The sequence below is a fragment of the Frieseomelitta varia genome, unplaced genomic scaffold, assembly GCF_011392965.1.
Source record: "Frieseomelitta varia isolate USP_RPSP 00005682 unplaced genomic scaffold, Fvar_1.2 scaffold_903, whole genome shotgun sequence".
Taxonomy (NCBI): domain Eukaryota; kingdom Metazoa; phylum Arthropoda; class Insecta; order Hymenoptera; family Apidae; genus Frieseomelitta; species Frieseomelitta varia.
Window position 1 is genome coordinate 26,715 of NW_025110705.1, and position 26,014 is coordinate 52,728.

The window sequence follows — 26,014 nt, forward strand, 5'->3', positions numbered from 1 at the left end:
ACGTGGATTTCATGGATCTACTTATTTAACTGACCTCTGAGAAACTGTAGAAACTGTTGAAATTCCAATCAGTCTAATTAGTTTGATCTCGACGATCGTCAAAGACAATCTCTCCGGTATTAAATCACGTTTCTAACTAAAATACAAACGCAAGGAAGCAGCGTGTTACATGAAAAGAAAAATTGATCTTCTATTTCTCTGTTGTGGCAGAAGATTGTGACGTACAATCTCGATCGGCTCTTTCTCTCTCTCGTTGTCGGATCGACTTTTATCATTCTGTTTAATCTAGAACGCGTACCAGCGAGCGTACCACCCCATGAAAGAGATCGGAATTAGGATTCCTCGGGTCCAATGGCACGCGAAGCAAAATCCTTGCATACCCGAGACCGTTTTCCTTTTTGGTAACTATCGATCAATTTAGGACGTCGATACTGATCACGAAGGACGAAGAATGTTAGGTTCGGATGGAAAGTATTTAGAGGCATTAGTTTCCTTTCGAACGGGAACAGCGGCTATTTGCTAATGTCAAGCAAAAGTCTTGGAAAGAAGAATTTATTAGCGTTTCGTTTCATTAATCGAAGTGCTCTGCGTCGAATGAAAAGTTTAAATTGTGACTTCCGTTTTGTATAATAATTGGCCTTCCTCTCGGTCGTTGAATGTCTATGTTAATGTATTCGGTCAATACTTTTTCACTTCGTGAAATAAAGAATATTAAGCTATCTCCATTTACTTTCTCACTTCGAGCAAACAATAGCTTGAAACCTGCTTGATATGATAATTAAACCTCTATGCAAATTCATATTTTCGAGAATATAATTAAAATGTAGAATGAAAATGGGCATTATACTTGGAATGTTTTTATAAACTTTCCGATATCACTCGCAGTCTGTGGAATTTTTACCATTTTAAGTATCATACAGATTTTTCAAAGTCCATGATCTAGCGACTCTTCGGGTGACGTTAATTTACAAAAACAGCAGTCAGAAATCGACTGTACTGACATGTCAAAAGAAAATATTTAAATATTTAATTGATTTGACCGAACGTTCAATATCTGTCGAAATAAAAATCGTTTATACCTTTCTCCCTTTTAATCGAATAAAAGTTGCGAGGCACCAAGATGAAAGACGAATTGCACGCTGCAAGTGTGAAAAGAAATAGTTGAACGATCGAATTTCGTATGCGTTGCCTGTGTAAGTCTGTCGCGTGGAGCATGCAAGTTTCCCATGCCGAGCCATAGCACGCGCTCTTAAGTTCGGCAACTAGTTCACAATCCCATAATCCCTGCTTGGAGCTTAGCATTCTCGTGGTGACGTGCCAATCGCTATTGAAAAGCAGGACAGAAACTCCTCTGTTCTCTTCTGTCCTAATTAGAATTTGGAGTTTTCCTGTCTGGAAGGAAAACTAAATTAAAGTACGAATACTCTCACGTGTCGAGCCGTTATTGCTGTGCTTTCACACTGTCTGTTCAAGTTTCGACGTGGTTCACTTGGCTGTGAACCATAAAAGAAATTATTTTCAATTAGTTTTACACATTACTTTCTCTTTTCTTTTCCCAGCGTTTGTAGAAACGCGCAGATTCATTTAATCTGATTTATATACAGTTACACTTGACAAGTTTTAAATTTTTAAAACAGAGAAAGGAGCGTTTTCGACGTTTACTGAATTTTAATTAATTTGTTAGCACTTGCAAAGTGTTGATAAAATTGATCAAACCTTGTGTGAAAGTCGTACTTGTTATCACTATATTATAAACTTTATTTTTATGTTTCAGGTAAGTGGAGTTCTGACGAAAGTTTTTCAAATTGCTGCCGTAAGTTTAAAACTTTTCATATTTATTTCTACTTAATTGTTAGTTATTCAGATTCTAGAATTACTAAAGTCATTGAAAATCATAACAGATCGTGCTAAACGTTGTACCTATTTTTCTAAAGTTACAAAATTTATGATTATTTTATTGGCAATCTGAAGTCGACACCTCGCATGTATAAACGATCAGATATAATCAAATTTGATTGATGTAACATCGTAAAGCATTAATCAGTTTTTCGTGCCTTTATATTATCAATAGACTGCGATTTTTTTCAGCAAATTCGTGCTTTGAACATGATTAAAAACATGAAAGAAAATAAGCATTCTATCTATTAAACATTCAATAACAAATAGTTGTATCTTTGGTATTTTCTTTTCTTGTGTATCACATTTTACACACATAAGTAGTAGAAAAGAATCAAGCAAAAAAAAAAAAAAAAAAACAACAAGAATCGAAAAATACTGAAAGATATTTTCACGTAGTTTTTAGTTAGCTCCGTAGACAAATTTTTATTAATTCGTCAGATTTCTTTTCGGATAAATAAACTTGACTCTTGATCGATTTCATAACCTCTCTACATTATTTGGATTATGATGCATGTGATTTTAGTACACGTTGGTGCATAATAAGTAATTTCATTCTATTGTTATCAATAATATGGTAATCGTCGATTTTGCATGTCACTTCAATGAAATATAATAATTCATCGCATTTAATCGATTCCTGATGTTTACCACCATTAGTTTCAACACAGACATTGAACTCTGTGATATCCATGATTTCCCTTTAGGTTTTATTATAATAAATATCCACGGATCTCGTTTTTGCATAGATATTTGCGTAATTGGTAAACAAATAATAATAATAAATCCGAGCTAAACTGTTCATTGTAATCGTATCGATACCTCTTTCAAAAGCATTCCGTCCGATTACATTCGAGTGCACTTTGTAGATTTCTGGTCGAAATACATTCATTCCTGATTTCTGATTATGAAAATGGACTTGTGGTACGATTTAACGCTTCTTCTCGGCTGATCTCACGTATTCTTTCTGGTAGAAATTGTAGAAAAGAATGAAATTTATAATTAAATTAATTATCGAGAAGCTGCCTGGTATCTTCGTTACAGGACAAGACGGGAGAAACGTTTGCACGTTTTGCATGAATAAAATTACAAACTGCACCTGGTATAACACGAGAGACACGAGAAAGTATTAGAATTGATTGAGCAGCTTGTTATTAAGTTTAATATTTATTACGTTGGCACATATGAAACGTCGTTTTCCCGAATAAAACTCTTGAACAAATACCTCTTTTAAAGAGTTAAGCTGCTGACTTTTAAAAATCGCCAATTTTTTAAAATACAAATATCAAAAGAATCGAATTGTTACAGCTTCTCTTCAAACGATCTCTTAAATATAATTACCATTTTTGTAAATAATTTGCTAATTGAGAAATTGTTCAAGTGAAATAGAAAACATCTTTTAATACATATGCAACGACTCTCATGAACGTCATTTCGAAATTTAAGCTCTCGTATAACACGAGAAATATTATCATTAATGTAAACAAATAGTAAATGAATGATCAATACTGCTGTTATAAATTATATAAAATAATCATATAGTAGGTAACTTTGATGCAAATATAAATAAATATTAAATATGTTGTGTCATAACGCAACATTGTTATTATTATTATTATTATTAATTATATATTAACGCAAAATTCAATGGATAGTATTAGTTTATGAAACGATGTTCCATATGCATCAACCTAATTATTACTCGTTTGCACTTACCATTTGCACGATGGTCAATATTGGTTTATACCTGGCCAATGCACTCTGAAACTTTGTCCCAAAAGTGCTAAGGAAATAATAAGTGTACATGATCACGTGTATACTACAGTTTAGCATCATAGTGAACGAAGTCATCGCGACTGGAACATATTTCGTCGTGAGCCAAGAGAGTAGGATCGTAGTCACATGATGATACACATGGAGAAATGAAATTTGTTTGTGTTTCTTCCTGAACACGAACACCAGCGTTTCCATGAGATCGATTAATTTTAGCATCGTTACCAACCACATTGTATAACTTATCTGCCATAACAAGAAAACTGAGGAATAATATTTCTGCGTGATTCTGACAAGTGAAAATTACATCGTGGATGTTTATGCACCTGTGGAAAATTTCAAGATGCAAAATATTTTGCAGGATGCACGCGACACGTGTCTAAATTTTGTATGAAATATTCATCAAATATTCACAACATTTGATATTAAAATATTTAGTAATATTTAATATTATTCTAATTACTATTAAATTATTATCAGTTAGTTCTCCATTCTTATCAGGTAAAATTGATAAACATTTTTTTATGAAGTGTACGAGCTCAATTCTTTATAAATTGTATCGTTAAACTGTCGCGTATTTTGCATTTTAATTTCTTTCTAACGCAAGTTTTATTCCGTAATCATCAATGGTTTATCGAAATGTGCATAAACATCTGCATTTTACTGATAAAAAAGAAAGTAAGAGGGGACCTTGAGAGAACTACGATTATACGAATAATCCGGTACTTCGCAGTACACGGTTATTTCGGTGAACCAGCCTGCACTGATGAACTGTTGCACTATGAACGCATTGACGACAACTTGAAAGACGTTGTAGTATCTCACGAATGTTTTTAAGTTGTACGGTTTCCTAGTTTCCATGAATTCAGGACCACATTTTAAGACGACGTACAAGTATAAAAATAGGATGGAAGGAATGATGATTGGCGATCCGATAAATGGCAAATCGTTTGTTCTTGGATCTGAAAAATTCGAAATAGAACTTGTTTTGTAGAAAGCGTAGATCGATTTTGAAAATTTTGTGTTTTTTCTGTTCACTCACCGGCATTCCGATTCCAATAAAAATCGTAAATATCGACTAATTTTATCCCTGACATTTTCTTCAGTTTCTTCAGTTTAATACTCTTGAATTTTAAATATCTTGTTCCAAAAATTAGGACAATTACACTTTTTGTAACGTAACTTCTTACATCGATTGATGTTAACTACTCGACGACCATCGTCAATAGGTGGTTTTATAAATGCAAGGAATATATATATATAACTATTGTTTCATGCAAACATGCTCATGTATATATACATATTTACGTCTTTAATAGACATGTGTAGCTATAGTAATTTAAAGCACGTGCGTCCTTGTGGTCAGTGGAGATCAAAAGGTTAGCACGAGTGGTAATCATTTATCTGTTTCCGAAAATAAAGTGACAAAATGGAGAAATATTTCCATTTAATTTTTATAATATAATATAATTATATTATAATTTTTATAATATAATATAATTTAATATTCCGTAAGTGAATTGTTGGTTGAAATTTTGATCGCTAGTCGGGAACATCATAGACAGAAATTATCAATAATCTATAAGATTACTTAGAGAAATATCGTCACTTTTTTCGAAATCAACGTAACATCATTAAATTTTTTACAACATTTTATTAATCAATATTGAAGCTACTTATTTAAATTTTTTATAAATTATTCATGAAACGTGTAAAATTCTCGTTTTCCTTCGTCTATTATCTGACGTTGAGTATGCAAAGTGTATGAACTTGCGTCACTGACTGTATAATTTTATTTTCTAACAATATTTTATTTTTCTAACAATACAGAATTTTCGTGCTGCTTACATTCTCAATTGTTTCCTAAAACTCAGTCTTCTTCCTTCCATTCTAAAATAGGTCCGAACTGTAAAACGGTGAGTCCACAATCTATTCCCACCGATTAATGCATTATTCGTGTTTCATTAAGACTTCTACTTAATGAGTTATTTAACGATATAAATCGGTTACGTACGAACGCTTCTTGGAAACTCGATAGAGAGCCAATGGATTACGGGCGGGGGGAAGCTCCGAGCGAAGAAATAATCGAAAAGTTAGCTCGAGCTCGTAGCTCCAGTTCGCGAAACTCTCTGGAGAACATATTAAGTATCGCTGATTAAGATGGCTCGATCGAAACGGTCAGAAGGGAATCGATGCCGATTCGACTGCGGCGGTTTCCTCCGTGCAGCCGTGGAACGCCCCTTAAGATCGAAGAAACCCTTCAAACGATAATGAAAAAAGTTCGGCTTCGACTCTACCCCGTCTCGTTGCAAGTCGATGCAGATGTGTATCGATATTTTTGTTTCGTATATCTTGCAATAATCTCGCGGCTTCGGTCAAACCTCGGCGAGACGAAACATTTTTCCATGACGAAGTTATGGCGACTCGATAGTCGAACGTGTCGTGTTGTCTGTCGGAGCTCGAGCCGCTGAGAGAGTGTCGAGGCGCAAGAGCAAATCCAAACTTGTGTTCCTTCGCTCGATCCACCCTGAATTTTCAATGCTGAAACATCGAAAGTTAATATCGGGATGTTATCTTTTGACGAGGTTACCACGCTTCTTCCTTTGATCTTTTCAACTTCAACATTTCCAATATTCGATCTGAGCTTTGTCTCGAGCGTGATGCTACTTTGGCCAGCGTGGAAAGTTGCAAGAGGTTGCGAGCTTGGCTTGAAAGCACTATTCCTCCACGGGATCATCAGTGGCACTCTCGGTGATCCTAATTTGTCAGAATTAATTTATTTCAACTCTTCCATTTCTACAACTCTTTCCTCCTACCAATTCCAATTCGAACTCTATCCGCAATTCGTACTTTGCCCTCGATATTTTCATTGCAAAAACGATCTCTCCCGTAGCAAAATACAAATTTAAAACTATAACGTGAGATCAAGAGTCACACGACCAAAATTGACTTGAAAATTTCACACTGAAAGTTGAAACCAAGCAAGTGAGTGGAAACATTTAGGAAACAGTTTCGAGGTCTATAAAAATTGTCGCTAGTCGCAGTCAGATCCTGTCAAAATCTGGCGTTCTGTCGTCAGCTGAATTTTCAAACGGCGAAAGTCAAACACCGAAAGAGATCCTGTTCACTCGCGTTCCTTTGATCTTCCAAGCTTCTCCCAAGAAACTTCGACGTTCGATGCAAGCCCTGTTCTCGAAGACGACGCAACTTCGTCGGGCCTGCGTGCGAAGTTGCGGGGGGGGGGGCGGGGGGGGGGGGGGGGGTTTGAATCGGTGGAGCCTCGGTTGAAAGTTAAAGAGAGGCCAGGCCATGAAGTGGCAATCGAAGCAGTTGGGATAGAGCCGGCCGTTCCGAGGCCATGAAGTTGGTAGAGGGATGTATTAAGCATCGCTAATCGAGGTAGTTTAGTCGACGGGGATGCTGGCAGAGAGTAGAGTGGTAATGTCGGTCGGCGGCAGGGGTTGCCAGAGCGGCGGGGGAAGAGCATTAGCTGCCTCCCCCTCCTCCCCCTCCCCCCCTCCCGGAGCTTCTCGCTAAGTGCTGCAATTTATTTTATTACTCTGCGCGCGTCTACGTTTGGAAACCTTTGGTCGGCGCTTCCATTCACGGCGAAAACACCCGATAGGTCGCGGGGAACGTAATTTACACCCGAGAGCTGGCGCGTAGAGTCGCGGTGGGAGCCGCGCTGAAGAGAAGAGAGAGCGGAGAAGAAAATGTATCGAAAGGCAGATCGAAAACAGAGAGTCGTTCCGTTCGGTTGTTGTTGACACTTCGTTTCTGTCGACACGCGTTTCAACCGTCTCTCCCGTTTCCGCCCGGAGTCTGATCTGATTTTCCTTTCGATTGTTTCTTGATTTACAGCGCCGAGATTCGACGGACGCTCGGGGACGAAACGTGCCCGCGCGCGTAGGAAATTTTTGCGAATATGTTATACGTTATACGAGGCCGCGCGACGGGGCAAGCGGTATGTTTAAAGCAGCACGAGGGCCAAATAGCGGAAGAGGGGGTTTGCGCGTGACAGAACAAGAGCAAGCTGCTCGAAGGAAAACGCTAGAGTTGCCCGACCGCCGTGCAATTGGACTACGATTCATTGTAGGATTATCGTATTGCCCCGCGACACGTGAAATAATTCCGCACGGTTATTATGATATAAATCCGGCGCGGTGGTTGGTGTTTCCCGCTCATGAAGTGGACTTAAACGCGACTAAACACGATCCGAGCACGCTGTTTAAACACGGCGCAGTTTGTTCGGCGTTTAAACGCATCGTGAAGCTTTACAGAATAATTCTCATCCCGCGTATTTATGGCCAATATTTCACACCGACCCGATCGGCCCAGCCTTCTGTTGGCTAGCTTCATTGCTCCCTAGAAATTCTTCTTTATCATCGTTTTCGACAGTTTCGATTCTTAAAAGATAGATTTCGTTTCTAGCTGTGAGAAAAAGTTTGGAATTTTATGCAGAATCGGTGCTAATAAAATGATTCGATGATGACGTAGACTTCCTTTGAATGTAATACGATTTCTGATTACTATGGATGTAAATTATTTTATTTATAATTATTTAAATTGCGTTGTTACACTGACGAAAGTGATTTCGTTAGGAATTTTCAGATCTTTGCGAGTACATAATTAATTTCGTAGATAGAAATGCACGAATTCGATTGATTATAATAATTAATAGATGAAACAAATTTTCATTTGTATCGTCTCTTTGAGATATTGCATAGATATCTGCGGTTTAACCATTATTTGTGACAAAGAAACTTGTGGAAGTAACTTACATATTTGTTCTTCGGAAATAGAATATTAATCGCGTACTTATAATTTGATTACTGTACTTAGTTGATCAGTTTGGTTTCTGAGAGGCTTATACAACTACGCGTTTTAGTATCGCCGGAAAGTTTATCTAGTTAACTAGAATCTCCTTGAATTATAGATTTTATCATTTATTTTAGCCTCCCGGTTGTTGATACTCGAAATTTACTTTAAAATCATTATTAGTATTATTTACGGAATATTATAATTCTGCATACTTTCATATTACAAGTTTTTTTAGCCTCCTGTCATATTTCTGGTACGAATTATCACTGTTAGTTTCGATTTAAAAGAACCAACTTCTATGCAACTTGTATTCTAAATTTAAATTTCGATTTCTCAAGTTGAAGATCAGTAAGTACAAATTTCACGTAATTTCTTTTCAATATTTCGCACCTAACTCGATGTAATAAATTACAATAACTTAGTATAGAAAGGAAATTGTAGCGCAAAGAATAAAATATGTCTGTAAATAATAACTTTATCATATATGTCAGACACAATATTGAAACGTTATCTTTAAATGACATCGCTAGTACAGACGTTGCAAGTTTCCTCAAACGTATTTATTCCATTATTACTACTAATATTCCATTACACTGGAATTTCGTTCCGTACATTCAAGATTCCGATTGTTTCAGAACGAAACCCTATTCCTGCTTCTCGCACTTGCACAAAACGAGCGTAACGACTATTTGGAACGCAACACAGCAAATTACACTGCGCAAACCCCCGTGTCTTTATCATTTTCGTTCTCTTTTTTTTTTTTTTTTTTTTTTTTTTGTAATTCCCGCGACACAAAGGATTCGTGGCCATTTTCAGAATTCCACCGTGTAACGATTACGTCGAATGAAATTAGAGACCCGGTTCCGTTATATTCCGATGCGCCGTTCATCGACAGACAGTATCGAAGGGTAACGCGAAACGATTGTAAAAACAGCTGACGCAGAACACGGCGTCGATTTAAATGTAATGCGACGGCAGAGTCAATAAAAATGAAAATGGCGTTCGCAGCAAGGAAACGTTGGGAAATCGTCGTGTCTATCTCGGTGCTCGGCCTAGAAAGCCCGCCGTTCCGATAGAAATAGAAAACAAAAATAGGAAATTACCATAACGATTGCCAATGCTTGTTGCGAATCGATCGACAGATTTTCTGAATATTTCACGTAGTAGTGTGCTGTACACGTACACACGTACATAGACTGCTATTGTTCGTCGTGTTTCAAAATATTCCCTGTTCTTCGGGGATAATGGCATTAAATAAAAAAAGGAATAATTAATCAGTCAGAAACTAAATTGCTAACTGTTCGAATTTATTTACTTGCAAATTTCAATGCAGTGTTTTTTTTTTTTTTTTAGGTAAAAATTAATTTTTCTGAAAAAAGATACTTTCCGCTCTTGTTTGACCGTTTGAGCAATAATTCAAATTTGATTCTACTTCCCTCAAATACTTTCTATGCATTAAATAATTAATAGTTTTTATAATAACTTACTGATGAACCACGATATCGATGAATATACAAAGTGAAATTTGCCAAATGTGGATGTATGGATGTGTGAGTTTCAAGTGATATTAATAATGGGAAAAAATGAATTTTCGCTTTAAGAGTTTTGTCATTTTTGTTCTTTGAAAAAGAAGGATCGATTATTTAATTTATTTTAATTTGATTATTTAATTGAAGAGTGGATCATTTTATATATCGTCGTAACTCACGTTCGTCTCCCATCTATTTGACAATTAATTCATGCTTTTGTTGCCGAATTTTTCAGTCTTCTTGTGGAAGTATTTTTGCGGTCTATCTGCGCGTGCTGCGAACATTTTTCCTGTTAAAAAAAATTGCGTAAGGATTAAAACGAACTACCAATCTATCTGAAAAAGGCTGTCAGAGCTGCCTTTGTAGTAAATTCTATCGAACGCTCGTGCAAAGTGCAATTCCAAAAGTATACTTTGTATATAGAACAATATGCCAATAACCTGTTCAAAAGCAGTTTTCTCGGCGCTTTTATGGTTTATAATGTAGTTTGCAAAATTATTTACATACGGCTTCTATGATTAAAATAAACATAAAATTCGGCATCTGTAATTTATCCAAATACATACACCTTCGGTTTAAAATTTGGAGCACCGTTCTCACAACGAGACATATACTTCTTCGCGCTAGTTTTTTCTAAAACTAACCCGTTACTTTTAAATACAATTAATTAAAGTTTCCGTATCGTAAGGACATGATATATTTTACGAATAAAATATTTCTTCACTTCGAGAAGTCATTGTTTCCTTTGAAATCTCGACGAATTTTCAAGGTTTTAAGCAGGACTTTGAATAAATCTCTAAATAAATGCAAAAAAAAAAAAAAAAATATCTGAGAGTAGAATTTTTCTGAAAACGACGCGAGCAATAATTTTTCGGTGTAACTGATTCGTCGTAGAAAAAAGACGAACGGGGAACGTCCGTGAAGATCGAAATCGAGCAGAATCGGTTAGCACAGGGGGGAAAGGTACGAGCGCAAGCCCAATTGATTTCGAAAACGATTTCCCAAAAACGATTTGGATCGCTGGTAAACCCAGGGCTCCGGTTGTCGAAAGTAACGAACAAGTGGAACAAACGGTTCTAGCTAGAAAAAAGCCGCGGAGTCAGAGGAATTTCACCAGACGGCGCTTTTTTTTTTAATTTACCACCGTTTCACGCCCATTACTCTTATTCTTTTTTTTTCCCCTCCCCTTCACCATTTTTCTTTCTCCCTCTCTCCTTTTCCGTTCGGTGTTTCTCTCTTTTTTTCCCGTTCGAAAAGAAAAAAAGAGAAAAAAGAAAGGGAGGAGAAATATCTGCAATTCAAAACTTAATGCTTGGTTTCTTAATTAAATAATTGAAAGGTAGCGTGACGCAGACCGAGCAAACCTATCAATTACACGCTCGATTGGTCCGAGAGGTTTGTATCAGAATGTCAGTCCCACTGTCGCAGATACAACCAACGAACGTATAACGAGAACAGAGAGAGATTGGAAAACAAGGATTGAATAGAGAGAGGGAGAGATCCGAAGAGAAAAGGACACCGTTGAGATCGCGGGAGAGGGATGGTGAAAAGTGGATGCAATCGACATGGTTAAAATTTTGCGAACAATAGGGTCGAATAATTAACAAGAGGAGAAACGAGAATATAGAAAAACTTTGGTAGAAATGATAACAAGATGAATATTGATTAAGAAGAATGAAATGTTTACAATGAAAATATATATGAGGCAACAAAGAAGAAAATAAGAGGATAGTTTGATTTGGTAAATAATAACACTGAATATTAATAAGAAAGCATGATTTTTACAACACGAGTACTAAAAATGTAAGGAAACGAAACGGCTTTCGTTTAATAAATAATCACGATAAATGTTAGTAGGAGAAAAAAAAATATAAAAGAACGGAACAGCAGAATGAATAATAAAGCAATAGTTTCGTGTAACAAATATCAGCAACAAAATTTTCACAGTATAAACACCGAAAACGAAGCGAGGAAACGAAGTATCAGAAAGAAAAATATAACGGCGGGATGTGTACAAAGAAAAACAGAGGACCGTGCGAATAGGGTTAAAAACTCAAATACCATACACACTCTCTCTCTCTCTCTCTCTCTCTCTCTCTCTCTCTCTCTCTCTGTCTCTCTGTATTTACTTCCCTTTCGAAACAACGAAAAAGTATGTTTTCGCAAATAAAAATGACGCAGGAAGGAAAATAAGAAAAAAAAAAGAGAAGGCAGTTAGGGAAAAATAAATCGAAAAGAGCAGAGAAGACGTACAAACTAGAACCGAGAGAGGAGAAACAGGTAATAGTGGCGTAAAATTCAGTGAACAGCGATGCAAAGAATGAAATAACACGGGAAGCATTATGAGACAGAGAGAAAGAATGCTGGGCCAGATAAGAGGGGGGAGGGAGAGAGTGAGTGAGTGAGTGAGTGAGTGAGAGAGAGAGAGAGGACAGAGTGGTGGGCCGGTGAGGTAGAGGAGGACGAAGGAACGGAGGGATCGTCGTGGCGTTTGCGCCTGGGGTTGTCGAGGACAGCGCGAAGAGGGTGTGCAAGGGTGATCGGCGTAGGTGGCGGCGCACGGAGGGTGGGAGGACAGGGAAAGGCGTGGAATTGGTGGAGGCAGTCAGTGGCTCGCCGCGCGCCACAACGACCGTCGGATCTAGCCGTTGAGTTTTTCCACTTGTTACCGTATCGTGCTCTCGTCCACCTCGTACTGTACCTCTCCGCCTCTACCCCTGCCGTTTTGCCTTTTTTTTCCTTTTCCATTTTTTTCGTTCGCTGGCCTGGGACCGTGGACCAGCGTCCGGCCTTGCGGTCCGCGCGAGAGCTCGAACCGGACACCCGGAGTTTCAGGATTCTGTGATCTGTGATCTAGTGCCTCCGGCTGTCGACTGATTCTGATTCAGTGCTTCTGGAAGATGAATGCGTCGTCGGTCGTTGAAAAGTGTGAGAATTAAAATTGCGTTGCGTCCCGATCGGATGTAGGATGTAAAAGCGAGTGGTAAAATATATGATATACCGTTGATATGTTATTCTGTGAGTGAAAAAAGAAAAAGAAAAACAAGGGAGGAATTAAGAAGTGAGACACACACACACACGCGTGTTCCTCGGATATATCTTTCTGCCTCTGGTTCTCTCCTCCCGGCAGAATTGCGACGTCTTGGTTCGTTTTCTACGTGTTTTCTGTGAATATAAGCTGATGTAAATATCCTTCGCACGAGAACGAGGTCCGCGCGTACTTTTTATAAAAGTTCCGCGTCGGATTATACATATTTCGCAGCCGGTCTCTCGCTCAGTGCACCGGCTCCTTCGGCACGAGAGAAAGAGAGGGCTTAGGCGTTTCGTGTGACCGAAAGTGTAGCATGGCTTAATCCGAAAAATTATAATTGCAAATTCGAAACCGCATACTTTCGCGCGGCTGTATTTTGAATACATTATACAAATTGAACGTGGCCATAAGCCTTCCTTACTTCCGCGGAATTTCATAACTCGCACGCCGCGCCGGCTTCGGCTCTTTCCGACTTTCTATTATTAAAGTGCGCCGACCGACGACGTTCCTCCGCTCCGCCATCGACGACACGCACCGTCGGCCGCCTTTCGATCCTTGCTTTTTTCCTCCCGATTCTCGCTCTCTGAAACGCTGAAAGCTCACCACCTTTTTTTTGGAAAACGAGTTCGTGAACGCGACAAGTTCAAGAGAAATTCGGAGATACCGGTTAAGGAACGACGGATCCTCCCACGAGCAGAGAACAGAAAACAAAAAAACGTGAGAGAGTGGGAATAAACGCGAAGGCTCCGCCATTGTGCGAAACCCAGACGAATTACGGTGTAATTAATCTTCTCGATCGTGAAAAGCTCGACGATGGGAAGTACCTCGGGAAATTTCTCGGATTACGCAGGGTGCTGCACGTTCGCCGATGTTAATTCCTTATCACCGCAAGAGTTTTAATCAAAACGCCGTGATCTCGTTCGGTGCAGAAAGTATTTACATCCATTTACATCCGTCTGTTTACGTGACCAGTGTCTAACTAGCCGACTCGGACTTGGCCTCCGCCAAGTTCTCACGGAACGTTCTCCACGGATCGTCAGCCAGTGTTCACCGCGGAGAATTTTCGAGGGATGTTACAGATTCTACGTTGAACGCCAGCGAGGGAGCACGCCGCTCGAGGATTCTGGATTACCAACGTGCGCCATATTTTCATCGAGTTTTCACTGTTGGCCACTCGGTGTGAAAAAAAAAAGACGCGTTCGCCTGTGAACAATCGGCCGTGAATCGAAAGCATGGATTAATTCGCGGCTGAATGGGATCGCCGCCGGTGCGTCCGACCTCTCTCGTCGATCGTAGTATCTGTTGTCCGAATTTCACCAGTCCCTTTTTCTTCCTTTTTTGCTTTCGATCGTCGTTTCTCCCCCCCCCCCCCCCCTCCATTTTTCTCTATGTCTTGCTGTTCTTTCGACGAGAAGCTCAAGTGAAAAGTGAAACAACGTTCAGCTCGTCGACGTTCGTCGGCCGTCCTCGATCTTGGGATAATAGTGTTATTATAGGTCGCTTTGTACGCCGCGATGATTCGCCTGTTTCCTGCTTGATGAATCTCCACGAACTTCAAAGGAGGTAACGTAGCACGCGCATCACCGGGCAAATTCTTTCGGAGGAGGATCCTTCTCTCTCTTTTTTTCTGTTCTATTCGTGTATTTTATTTTTCTACTTTCTACCTTTTTCCCGGTCTCTCTTTGCATTGCTCGTCCTTCGCGCGAGCACAAAGGAAAGCGATTTTTACACCGCCGCTGTTGTTTTGTTGTCGATCCCTCCTAGAGTACTGAAAATTGCTGGCACTCGTCGAAACGAAAAATGGTTTTTCCACGACCATTACCAACCGAATTGGGAACAAATGTGATCGCACGTTGGCGCGCTCACGTTTGCCCGGTAAATGAGAGAAAGTGGAACGTGGATCCTCGCACGTTTTTTTTTTTTTTTTTTTTTTTTTTTTTTTTTTTTTTTTTTTTTTTTTTTTTTTTTTTTTTGTTTTCTACTCCACCAGTCTCTCGTTGCCGCTGTTAGGATAGGTTGAACTCCATGGGGCTTGCCAACGAAGCATGGGAAAACGGTCGTTCGTTACCGCCACCGCTACATTCGTTACGTTCGTTACGTATATATATATATTTCTTTTTCCCGCTCGCTGCCTAACAAAAGAGAAGACCTCTTCGTTTTCGACGATTCATTTCTATCGAACGAACTTTGGTTAAGGTTAAAGGTACGTAACACTTACGACATAGATGTGGCAAATTAGGAATTTCTAAAACATTTGGTCACGCGGAAAACCCGAAACTAGACGTCCTATAAATTTGGTCAGTCTCAATTGTGACGAGATCTTTCACACCAGAGGGTTTTCATGTTATAAACACATACTTGGGGGGATTATGCAGGCAACAGGATAATTTTGGTAACGTAATTATTTCCCCATACTTTCTGATTGATCTTGACACCTCTTCCGCTCCACAACTCTTTAGAGTCTTTTAAAAACGGCGATCCTTGTTAGAAAGGAGGAAAATTACAAAATTTGAGAAAATCAGGAGAGTAATCAAAAAGAGTGATTTTTGAACATAAGAACACAAGGTAGAACAGAGTGAGAACATTAGTCAATATTCGGTTAAGTGTATCTGTCGTCAGTCATTGGAAAAGCCAAGCTTCTTGACTCGAGTATAAAAACCACCGGGTTTATCGCGTAATAAACACAATGCACACCCACCGAGTTATTCGTTTTCTACAACGATTAAACCCCAAAGATACACGACACTTAACCTCTTGCGCTGGAATGACGTGCCACGCACGTCGAGAATTTTTTATTCCAAGATCGTAATATTTTTTCAGCTTTAAGTATATTTAAGTAAAACAAAATAGGCAAAACAGAAAATGATGAGTGTGTTACTTCTCAATAATTTCTATCCAGTAATTCTATCTCAATAATTTCATACCGACGAGTTTCAAAACGAGAGCGACAAATCATCGTATACGGTCTGGTTGCTCGTTATGGTCCGCAATCGGTTGCCAGCGCAAGTGGTTAACAGTCGACCATCGCGAATGCCCGCGCGAGAACAGCTGGACGACGAGGAAGCATCTCGTTCGGGGGTTTCGTTCGCGAAAATTTCGTCATCCTTTCGTACGTCCTTTGGTTGTAATATCCATGCTAAAATCGTCTGGAGGAACACGGCGTGGGACAGGCAAGGAGCCTTAATTTCCGGCCAACGAGTCGCGAGACGATCCCGCCGTTGGGTATATCTGCCGGAATGCACAATAACAGGATGCAAATAACGAAGTTCTCCGCGCTTCCTCTCTCCTTTCATTTTCGACGACGGTTTTATCGAAAGCGCGAAACAAAGAGGCCGTTTGTACCGTGTCCTCCCTTATTCTGCTGCGACTGAAGCTCACCGAACACCGTAAAGAAAATAACGCGAAGGCCCGAGCAGAGGTTTCGAGCCGGTGTTACCTTATCCGGTTTCGCGTTCCGTTTCTCCTCGAACCACGGTTCCTCGAGCACGGTGACTCAGTTCCCTTTCATCCCTCCGTTTCGAGTAATTCTCGCCCTGCCCCTGTAACCGAGGCCCGGCGGTTCTGCCTCTGCTTTTCGCGAACGGAGGCTAAGCAGCGGTTTTCATTTCCTGCGAGAAGAATCCCGCGACAGCGTCGCGGCGTGTCGGGTAATGAAAACGCGGCCGACTGACTGACGTGAATCAGACCTCCGCAGAGTAACCGTGTTTCGTCGAAGGAACGCAGTCTCTTTTAACCCTTTGCCTTTGTTGCCTCCTTTCCAAGCCACGTTACACGGCTCCGCCTTTCAGCTTCGTGTTCTTAGATGGGTTTTCTCGAGGCACCGAGTAAACCTCCCGTGATTTTCTTTTATATCGTGTTCTGACAGTTAATTATTTTGCTAGGTCGTTCGATCAAAAACGAACGAATTGATTGATTGGTCAAAGGTCGATTCAACGATGGATTTTAAACAACTGGTTGTTTGATGAAAAGTTGTCTAATGCGAACGAGGGGTGATTAATTATTAACGAGAGTAATCGTGTTTCGTCGAAGGAACGCCATCTCTTTTAACCCTTTGCCTTTGTTATCTCCTCTTCGAGCTGCATTATACGCCAGCTTTTCAGCTCCACGTTCTTTCGTGTCTGAGATGGATTTTCTTAAGACACGAGTAACTTTGCGTGATTTTTTTTTTTTTTTTTTTTATATGTAACATCGTGTTTTGATAGTTAATTATTTTACTAGGTCGTTCAACCAAAAATGGAGGAACTGATTAATTTTGATTGTATGGTAACTATTAGTTATTCGACGAAAAGTTATCTAACGTGAACAAGACGTGTCAAACCCGTGATTTGATAATCCTGAATGCAATAATTATTAACGAGAGATGTTTCAACTCTTTGCCTTTGTTGTCTACTACTTTTTCGAGTTCGAGGCGAGACACACCTTCAATTCCACGAACTTTGATTTTGTTGTTGCTTAGTTATGGCTAGTGCAGAATATATAAAGAGATTTTTACATTTTTCGTTAATTTTTTTCATATATTGGATCGATATAAAAACAATTTAAATTGACAAACAAATCAAACATCAAATTAGATTTTGTTATAATATCGCTGATATCACCTCATTATTTCATCAAATTTTATATTTTAAATACGAAATTAATTATTTCCTCAAACGAAATAAACCAAATTATACTCTGAAAACGAAATAACATTTCAGATAGTTATTTCAAACAGTGACTAGGTTTGCGTTCTACAAACATTCATGTGATTGATAGAAATTGGTAAATTTATTGATTTTGTCCACTGATCGATGTAATCTTTTACCGTTTCGCAGTAGCTCGATAACTAACGTACTAATATTTACAGAATCAACTATAGTTGAAACGACTGGATGTTGAAACCACCGATAGACAAATTAGTTGCTTTTGAACGATTAGAACTCGGATCGACTCGGTCGTTCAACCAAAAATTGTCTAATGCAAACAAAGCTCAAAGCCAATTGCAGTTGAAACGATCGAGTCGTTCAATCAGAAATGAACGAATAGACTATTTCTAATTCGTAACGAACGATTGCAAGTCGTTCTAAATTGGTTAACGCTGAGTTCACATGGACGATTTTGAACAACTGAATGATTCTCACGATTATTGAAAAAAAAATCGTGTATATATATATATATATATATATATATATATATATATATAAAATATATAAAATATATATTATGTTTGTTAACAATTTAAAATTTAAAAGAATCGTGTATATATATATATAAAATATATTATGTTTGTTAACAATTTCTGAGAAACATATATATATATAAAATATATATATATATATATATATATATAAAATATATTATATATATATAATACAGTACAAGGAACAGTAAGACACAAAATAAAAGTAATCAAAACTTATAATGCAAGAAAGTACAGACTGTACTTTCTTATAATTCGAGATGAAAGTAACAGAGCAACGAAGGCTGGATGGAAGAGTGTCCACTGCGAAACGAATTTCAGATGTGCCAAATCCACGGCCGAATAATTCCAAATGGAATAATTAGGTTCCTTGCCCGTCGAATGCACTTTGGCACGCTTTCTTGCCGGCCTGTCGTTTTAAAACGCTGGATAAAACTCGCTGGACGAGTGCTCCGTGTGCTTCAACCGCCATGCTACCTTCACAAAAGGCCGCGTGCCCTTAACAACGCATTCATCCACGAGTGTTTTGCATACAAGGGAAATTGCTCGGGCGAGAGAAAGAAGAAAAAGCGAAATAGAAAATAGAAAACCGCGCGAAAAAAAAAAAGAAATTGAAAATCAAAGGGTGCGCAAGTGATCTCCAGATTTCTCTCCTTTCTTTTCTGTTTCTTTTCCTTTTTCCGCCTCGGTGTCGCGAGTGAATTCGTCGAACCTGCCCCGTGGAAAATTGAAAAAAGTTCTCGAACGGCGTTTAACCTGTTGAAACTCGTGAATGCGTCATATTCATATTCCGGTACGTGTTTCATTAAATTAGCGGAAGCCACACGGAATCGGTAACACGGCGACGAGACGACGGCTGAAATATTTATGAAGTGCGCTCTCGTCGTTACGCCTGGCGAACGGCGGTCCCTCCTTCTCCTCCTGTTCCGTGTTCCCTGTCTGTTGCGTCTCAGTCGAAAGCGCCCTTTGATTCCCGTCACGATCTGTCGAACGAGACGACTCAACGGCCGGGATTGCTCGTTACCAGACTCTTCGCGTCGAAATTCGCGTCGTGAAAAACCGATAGAATCAGCCGGTTCGATCTAGACGGTGTCGGTGGGAAAGGGACGTGAAACGTGTTGCTTCGCACGTCGTCGAGGAAGCAGAGAAAAACAGAAATGGCGGGAGGGTTGGAGGGAGGATGAAAAAGAAGGAAGTGGAGGATCCGAAGGAGATAGCCACTCGTTGTCGATCGCGATGATACAGACGATCAAAAGTGAAATTTATTTGAACAGCAGCGAGAAGGACGAGAGAAAATGAAATACATAATGGAACGAGTGGTGTTGAACGAATTCTTTGAATGCTACTGATTTTGTTCTTCGTTTTTCAAGAAACACAGCCAGTCAAGAAAAAGTCGATTAAATTATAAATATTTATATTATACGATATATTTCATAAGCATTATTTCGTTTATTATTTGATGGTAATTACAGATTGGCAATGCTTGTTACATTACAATCGGAGTTTTATTCGTCGTTATTGTATCTAAATTTTAAATGTTCAAGTTTTCGAAATTTCAAAAACGTGGATGCAAACTTTCGTGACTTGTTGAAGTAATGCTGTAACGTAATGTCAAAATACTTAAAATTCCGTTGAAGTTACTCTTTTGAAGGCAAGATTGTAGAATGATAATTAAATCGCAAAGCTGGTATATAATGGAACCATGATGATGAAACTTTACAACTCTCTTCAGAAATTGCCAGACGGGATATTTTAAATAACGAGGGCAGGATTCTTTTTTTCTATTATATTTTGTGTACACCTTTAAGTTTCAATTTTGTCGTTCACGAGTAGTAAATTGTGCAATCGAATTTGTGAACAATAAGTTGCAAACGTACGTCGCCCAAGTGGCTCCGTTGGCCTTCAAGAAGATTTCACCGTACGCGTTTGCCTTTCGTTCGATGGAGGCTGATCGCAGTTCGGTGGCAGTTATGAAAGTTTCCCGGCCGTTAGGGTGACAAGCAGATGGTATTCTTTCTCATTTTCGCCGATGTTCCGTAAGAATCATCTATTTCAGTCGCGCTCGTTCGGGAAAGCGAAACGATTCCGCGGCCCTGTTGTAACGACTTTTATGGGCAACTCTCGGAAGGACGATCAACGAAATAAATTGCCGACGTGCTTGATAAAAAATCGGGAAAAGGCGACGTCGACGAAGGACCGTGGCCAGACGTCGCAGACCGTACGCGAGTTTGGAAAAGTTGACGGCAGATATTACGCGTTGCTGTGACATACGAGCGACGCGTAAAAAAAAAAAAAACAGAAAGGAGTGTCGACTCTCTTGTTCTATCACGCAGCCACCGCGAAGAAGAAGGCGGTTAATGGAAACGAGGATAGATCGTTGGAAAATATACGAAGCTTTTGTTTTTCTTTGTCCTTCTTTCGAATAGATTTGTCGAAACAAATTGTTCCATTCCTTGAATGTTCGTTGGTTTAATCTCTTACCTTAGCTGTGAATGACGAGTGTACCTGCCATGCGAGAAAAGTATTATTACAATTTATTACTTGAATTCAAATCTTTTGTGGAAAACGAAACATATTTGTAAATTTTAGACATTTTAAAGTATTTCGAGAGCGTACAGACTAGTACTTTTTACATCATTTTTAATTATTTTCTTCTTTTGTAATAATAAAATTATTGATTTAAAAAAAAAAGCTAGTGCTATTCCCTTATAAATTAGTTCGATTTTACAAGACCTCGTGCTTGACGAATATATAATCGTCATCGCGTTGTTTTAGTGATACAACGTAGGTAGCGCACACTTTTAAGAGAGCACCATCACAGCTAAGAGGTTGAGATTTATTCTTTTAATGTTTAGAGATTTGCTCAAAAATCTCGTAGTCTCTTAATTAAATTTTCTCGCGGTTTGTTCTAGTCAGTGCGATAAATAAATGTCAAGTATACTGCAACGTTCGTATATTCTATAAATGTTAATGGAGAATTTTATTCAGAAATCTTGTAATTAGATTTCCGCGCGGTTATGCGAGTGTATGCATAAATATAACCTGTTAAATTTCTCGGGGTTCATTTATTCTCTGAATTGATTAAGAGTTTCGTTCGAGAGTTTCGAGCTTTCGTAACTCTGGCCTTCCGAAAATCTCGAACGGCGGTGAATTTCTTTAAAAAGTTAAACGAAACACTGGCGCAACGTGCTGGATTTCGCTCGATTTCGCGATTAAAATTAAAAGGGGTTTCTCACTTGAATACACCGACATCATATTCGAGCGAGATGATTATCCGGTTAAATTCCGTTCCAACTCCGGACTATTTAAACGCAACCTGATAGCGGGAATACGTACCACGGGCAAAAAGCAGCTCGCTTAACTTTCTCGGTGGCAACAAGTGCCGTTATCGCCCGGTGCCTTTAACAAAAGGAAAATAACACGCAACAGCACTCGGCAACTCGGAACGTGTTCGTGCGAAACTCCACCGCTGCGAAAATGTTGCAATTCGAAAAAAGCGGACGTGTCTATATGCAGAAGCATTTTTTCATTCCCCGCTTAAATAAAATATAAAATTCCTCTGGATTGAAATTTCTCTTTAAAAATATTTCTACGTGCGTACATGTATTTATACGCAGTCGCTCGCGAAATTTCCATTTTACGAATGTAATTATATTATGTGTGTTGTAAAATATTTTGAAATTACTATTTTCGCCTGTTAAAATTCTATAACTCGTCGATTTATTTTATTTTTATTTAGAAGAAACGTCGTCATTTTCTTTTTTTTTTTTTTTGGGCAATTTGTATAACATTAACCAACAAAATTAATTAATTTCTATGACACGTGTCTGTTGAAATGTTTGAAATTTAATAAATGTGCGTAGACTTTTGTGACTAACTGTATAAATATTCAATTAAACTATATCTAACACTTATTACACTCTTAAAATGGCTATACCATATTTGTACAATAAATATCTTGTAACTCATATTTATTTTTCAGATAAATTGCAAATTTTCAAATACAAAATTCCACTTAATACACGTAAAATATGATTCTATTTTTGGTTTAAATTTCATTTTTTTTTCATAACTGTTGAAAACATGAATTTTCATAATCATGACGATCACAACACACGCGCGCGCGTTCAAGAAAAAAAAAAAAAAAAAAGAAATATATTCATAAAAGATTCTTTCATGATAAGTGCTTTCGCGAGTCACTGTGCAGAGAAAACGAGCAGCTTGAATCCGAGTGAAAAACGACATCGTTCCTGTTGTCAAATGGATTATTGAAGCACCGTGTCGAACGCGTATTCATTAGTCACGCGAGCTCAGTGCCCGACACTTGCGAGTCGAGCCTGATAAATCAATTATAATCTAGGACATCGAAATGCTCGTTGAGTCGAATTCGAACTTTCATAACACGCCCGTCGGTGTTGTTTGCTTGGTAAATCACGCCCGGGGATAATTAATGATCACGCCGCGTCAAAAGGACAGTTACGTTTTCAGGAGAAAGTTTTGCAACAAGTCGACCGAAAACAAATCGTGAGATCGTTACGAGATTCCTTCCTTTTTCTCACAACGATCGTCCAACCGTTGTTTACCGTTAAACAGCCATCCGTGAATCTCGCTGATTTATGATGATTTTAATTGTTTCCACGTTCACTCGCAATTCGCACGGTTGCCATTTCGTTTTACGTAAAATTTTATGTTCCGTGGAAACCCATGGAAACGTATAAAAATTAAAAAGAGAATAATACCGAGGTATACTTGCATACTTGCTATTTGATCGGAAGATTAATCGAGTTATTAATTAAAATCGACACATACTGTGGATCTTTTTCGCACGCCAGATTGTAGAAGATACAAGTATCAGGTGTACATTCGACGAAAGTCGCACGATGCAAGTATCTCGAGGAAGAATTCAGTATACCTGGCCCGAGTATTTGAGTCTTTGCAGACAGAATAATAAAATCTGTCTGTCATTGTGAAGTTTCTCTACCGCAAAGAACGATAAAACTTCGATATTCCTCCAATATTTTACCGCAAAGTAAAACGTAGAAACAAGCGAGAATTTTCGTTCCTTCAAGTTTCCCCGCCATTAAATCGAATTATTTCACGAAACAGGCGTTTCTCTTCTTTTCTTCTTTTTTTTTTATCCATTTTGATATACTGGAAACTCTCTCGTGACAACGAGAGATATTTACACGGCGGGATAGGGCAGAAAAAAAGTTTATAAATATTTGGCTTCCTTGCGAACGGGAAATAGGATCGCAGATGGGGTTTAGATGGCGCGGATCACTTTGCGAATTCATGCTAACAGGGCGTGAGGGGGCGGGATGCGTTGATCCAGGTCGGAGTGACGGTCACGTGCGCGAAAAACCAGGTGGAAATTCGCCGATGGAAAGTCGCGGCGCAAAAATCGAAGCGTTTCGATTGATTTTTCCAATCGGCCCGCGGCGTTCTGATTAGTTATTTGTTGAATAAACGCCGGTCCGTCGTCCTGAATTCGATCTCGCCTGTGGAACCCCCGTGGCCGTGTCAAAGCCAGCGAATGATCGGCGCGCGGGGCTTTATTTTACAGCGAGATTTGAATAAATCGAAGCGTCCGCGGGGAACTTGCTTATCCGAATGAAAATCGCGGCCAATGGCGCGGAGAACCGCCGACGACTTGATTCCGCTTATTTCATAGAAACGAATGATCGGTGGGAAATACGATTGCAGTTTCGCGTTCCCTTCGAATCTCGTAATCGCAATTAACGCGTAGCCGACACTGGGTCACCGTTGACCCAGAACTTGACCGTAGCGAAGAAGCTCAAAAAATATTTCAAAGACAGAAATTTTGGGTGAAGCATTATATATATATATAAATAATAAACATTATTAGGTAACATCCTGTACCAAAAAGTTAGGTGCAAAGCAAGTATAGCAAAAATTCAGCTTATTATGAGTCAAAATTGACCCGGTGTCGCCTCATTTAAGTAGGCTATCCGAGGGTTGAGCATCGGTGTTTTATACTTTCACGGTTTAGAAAGTTTTCTTCGTGTGATACACGTTACCTGATAGTGATTTTCTTGGATAACGTATTTTGGTACACCGTAAATAAGAAATGGATGTATTTATCGCAGGAATTAACATTGTATAACCAAATTTGAAATTGACAGGAGAACGTAACGATTTTGATGAGAAAACATGTATGCGTGTGGGTGACAGTAGAATATTAGTAAAATATCAGAAATAGGTGTGCTTTCAATCTTCAATTTTCAGAACTATACTCCGAGCTCCTCGACGATACAAAAACAACACAATAAACATATATAATAGATACAAGAATGGTCGATAAGAAGATATTGCGCGATAAAGGAACACGTGTCAAATATTTAATCGAGAGAACCACAAGTTCGATCGAAAATTGTGCAACAGAATACAAATACAGAATACAAATAGTGAAAGCGTATCGAAAACGTAACAGCAATGGAAGTGTAACGATCAGAGAGCGACCCTCTCGCTCTCGCGAGAATCTTTCAGCGGTCGGTTATCAATTGGGTAATGATACTGTTGTGCAACTGCTAATTACATATTCCCTGATCAACAATTTACCTAACCTGGCTGCGGTAGGAAATAGCCAGCGAAGCTCGCGGTTCGAAATCAATTTCCAAATGCTCAACTGCATCCACTCTTGGTCAAAATCGGTACGGCCCCCGATAATCGGCCGATCATAACGGTCGAATCGTAATAACGTAATAATTGAATTCGCACGGTGATTACGCGCGGGTCTCGGACAATCGGCGGTCACGGGATTCACACGGGAATCCTATTAAAAAGTCGAATCTCGGTGACCGAGTCGATCGAGCAATCTGCCAGACGGAAACGGGATATTTCAAATCCAGGTGGGGATAAGACGGACGAGCAGGTGCCAAGGGTTTTGGCGTATTTGGTGTCTTTAAGGGCGCCGGGTTACACGGAGAATTTGCATATCCGTGAATATCGACTCGGCGGGCTTGCATGGATGCGCATTTGCGGCGAACCGTCGAATGGAGTTAGACTCAAGATGCAAACGCGCGCGCACGCGCGCGCGTGTGTGTGTGTGTGAATTCACTCGCCGAGGTGTACACCGTGGCGTGCGCACGGACGTCTTCTCTTGAATCGTATATTAAACTGTCGTTGCACGAAATTGAAACGTGGGTAACGAGGATCACCGTGGAATTAAATGCGGCGAATCGCGTCCATTAAGTCGTCTGACCGATAAAATTTCGCTGTCAGCTTTACGAGTTCCATTAACCCTTCAGGGATCAGAAAGCACTTGAAATTTCTCCCGTCTTTTATTTTCTCGTTGAATTATTAAATAATTTAGAGTTTTTAAATGATTAAATATTGTTAATTGAAACGATGAAACATTAATTTTGCCTAATCTCAATATGCCAGAGGAGCTTAATATTCTAACCAATGTGTGTAGATTTATTTTATGCTTCAAATTTCCCGCGTTTGTTCCTTTCAATTATTAAATTATTAAAACGAAACATTAATTTTCTATAATTTCGAAACACCAGAGATAGAACATTTTAGCTTATCTGTATAGGTTTGTTTTTTTATAGTCATGCAAGAGCTCCCGCTTTTTCTGAACGTTTCAGGTGTTTGTATTTGAAAACTTCTCATTCGATTGTTGAAAAATCGTATTGATTGTAAGTATCCATGCAGAGTGATACTCGGTCGCGAAGTTTGCTTGTTACGGTCAACAATTCGGCCGAAACTTAGGTATATATATATATATATATATATGTTCGTAATATTAATCGATGAAGTTTG

The 26,014-nt window shown here is 39.1% G+C and overlaps 1 protein-coding gene and 1 long non-coding RNA gene across 2 annotated transcripts in view; one reads left to right on the forward strand and one right to left on the reverse strand.

Moving 5' to 3' along the window:
- Positions 1–536: 536 nt before the first annotated feature.
- On the reverse strand, positions 537–4,825 carry LOC122537336 (elongation of very long chain fatty acids protein 1-like). The gene is made up of 5 exons (XM_043670426.1): positions 4,712–4,825; positions 4,360–4,631; positions 3,613–3,915; positions 2,825–2,995; positions 537–2,769 (listed from the first exon to the last, which is right to left on the reverse strand). Exons 1-4 carry the CDS (start codon positions 4,764–4,766, stop codon positions 2,828–2,830), a joined length of 798 nt encoding a protein of 265 aa, XP_043526361.1. The 5' UTR covers positions 4,767–4,825; the 3' UTR covers positions 537–2,769; positions 2,825–2,827.
- Positions 4,826–13,734: 8,909 nt separating this feature from the next.
- The window catches only part of LOC122537339, a 138,615-nt gene continuing 126,335 nt past the window's right edge, over positions 13,735–26,014 (forward strand). Inside the window, exon 1 of the long non-coding RNA XR_006308605.1 lies at positions 13,735–14,613. This is a non-coding gene — a long non-coding RNA (uncharacterized LOC122537339). The remainder of the gene's footprint in view (positions 14,614–26,014) is intronic.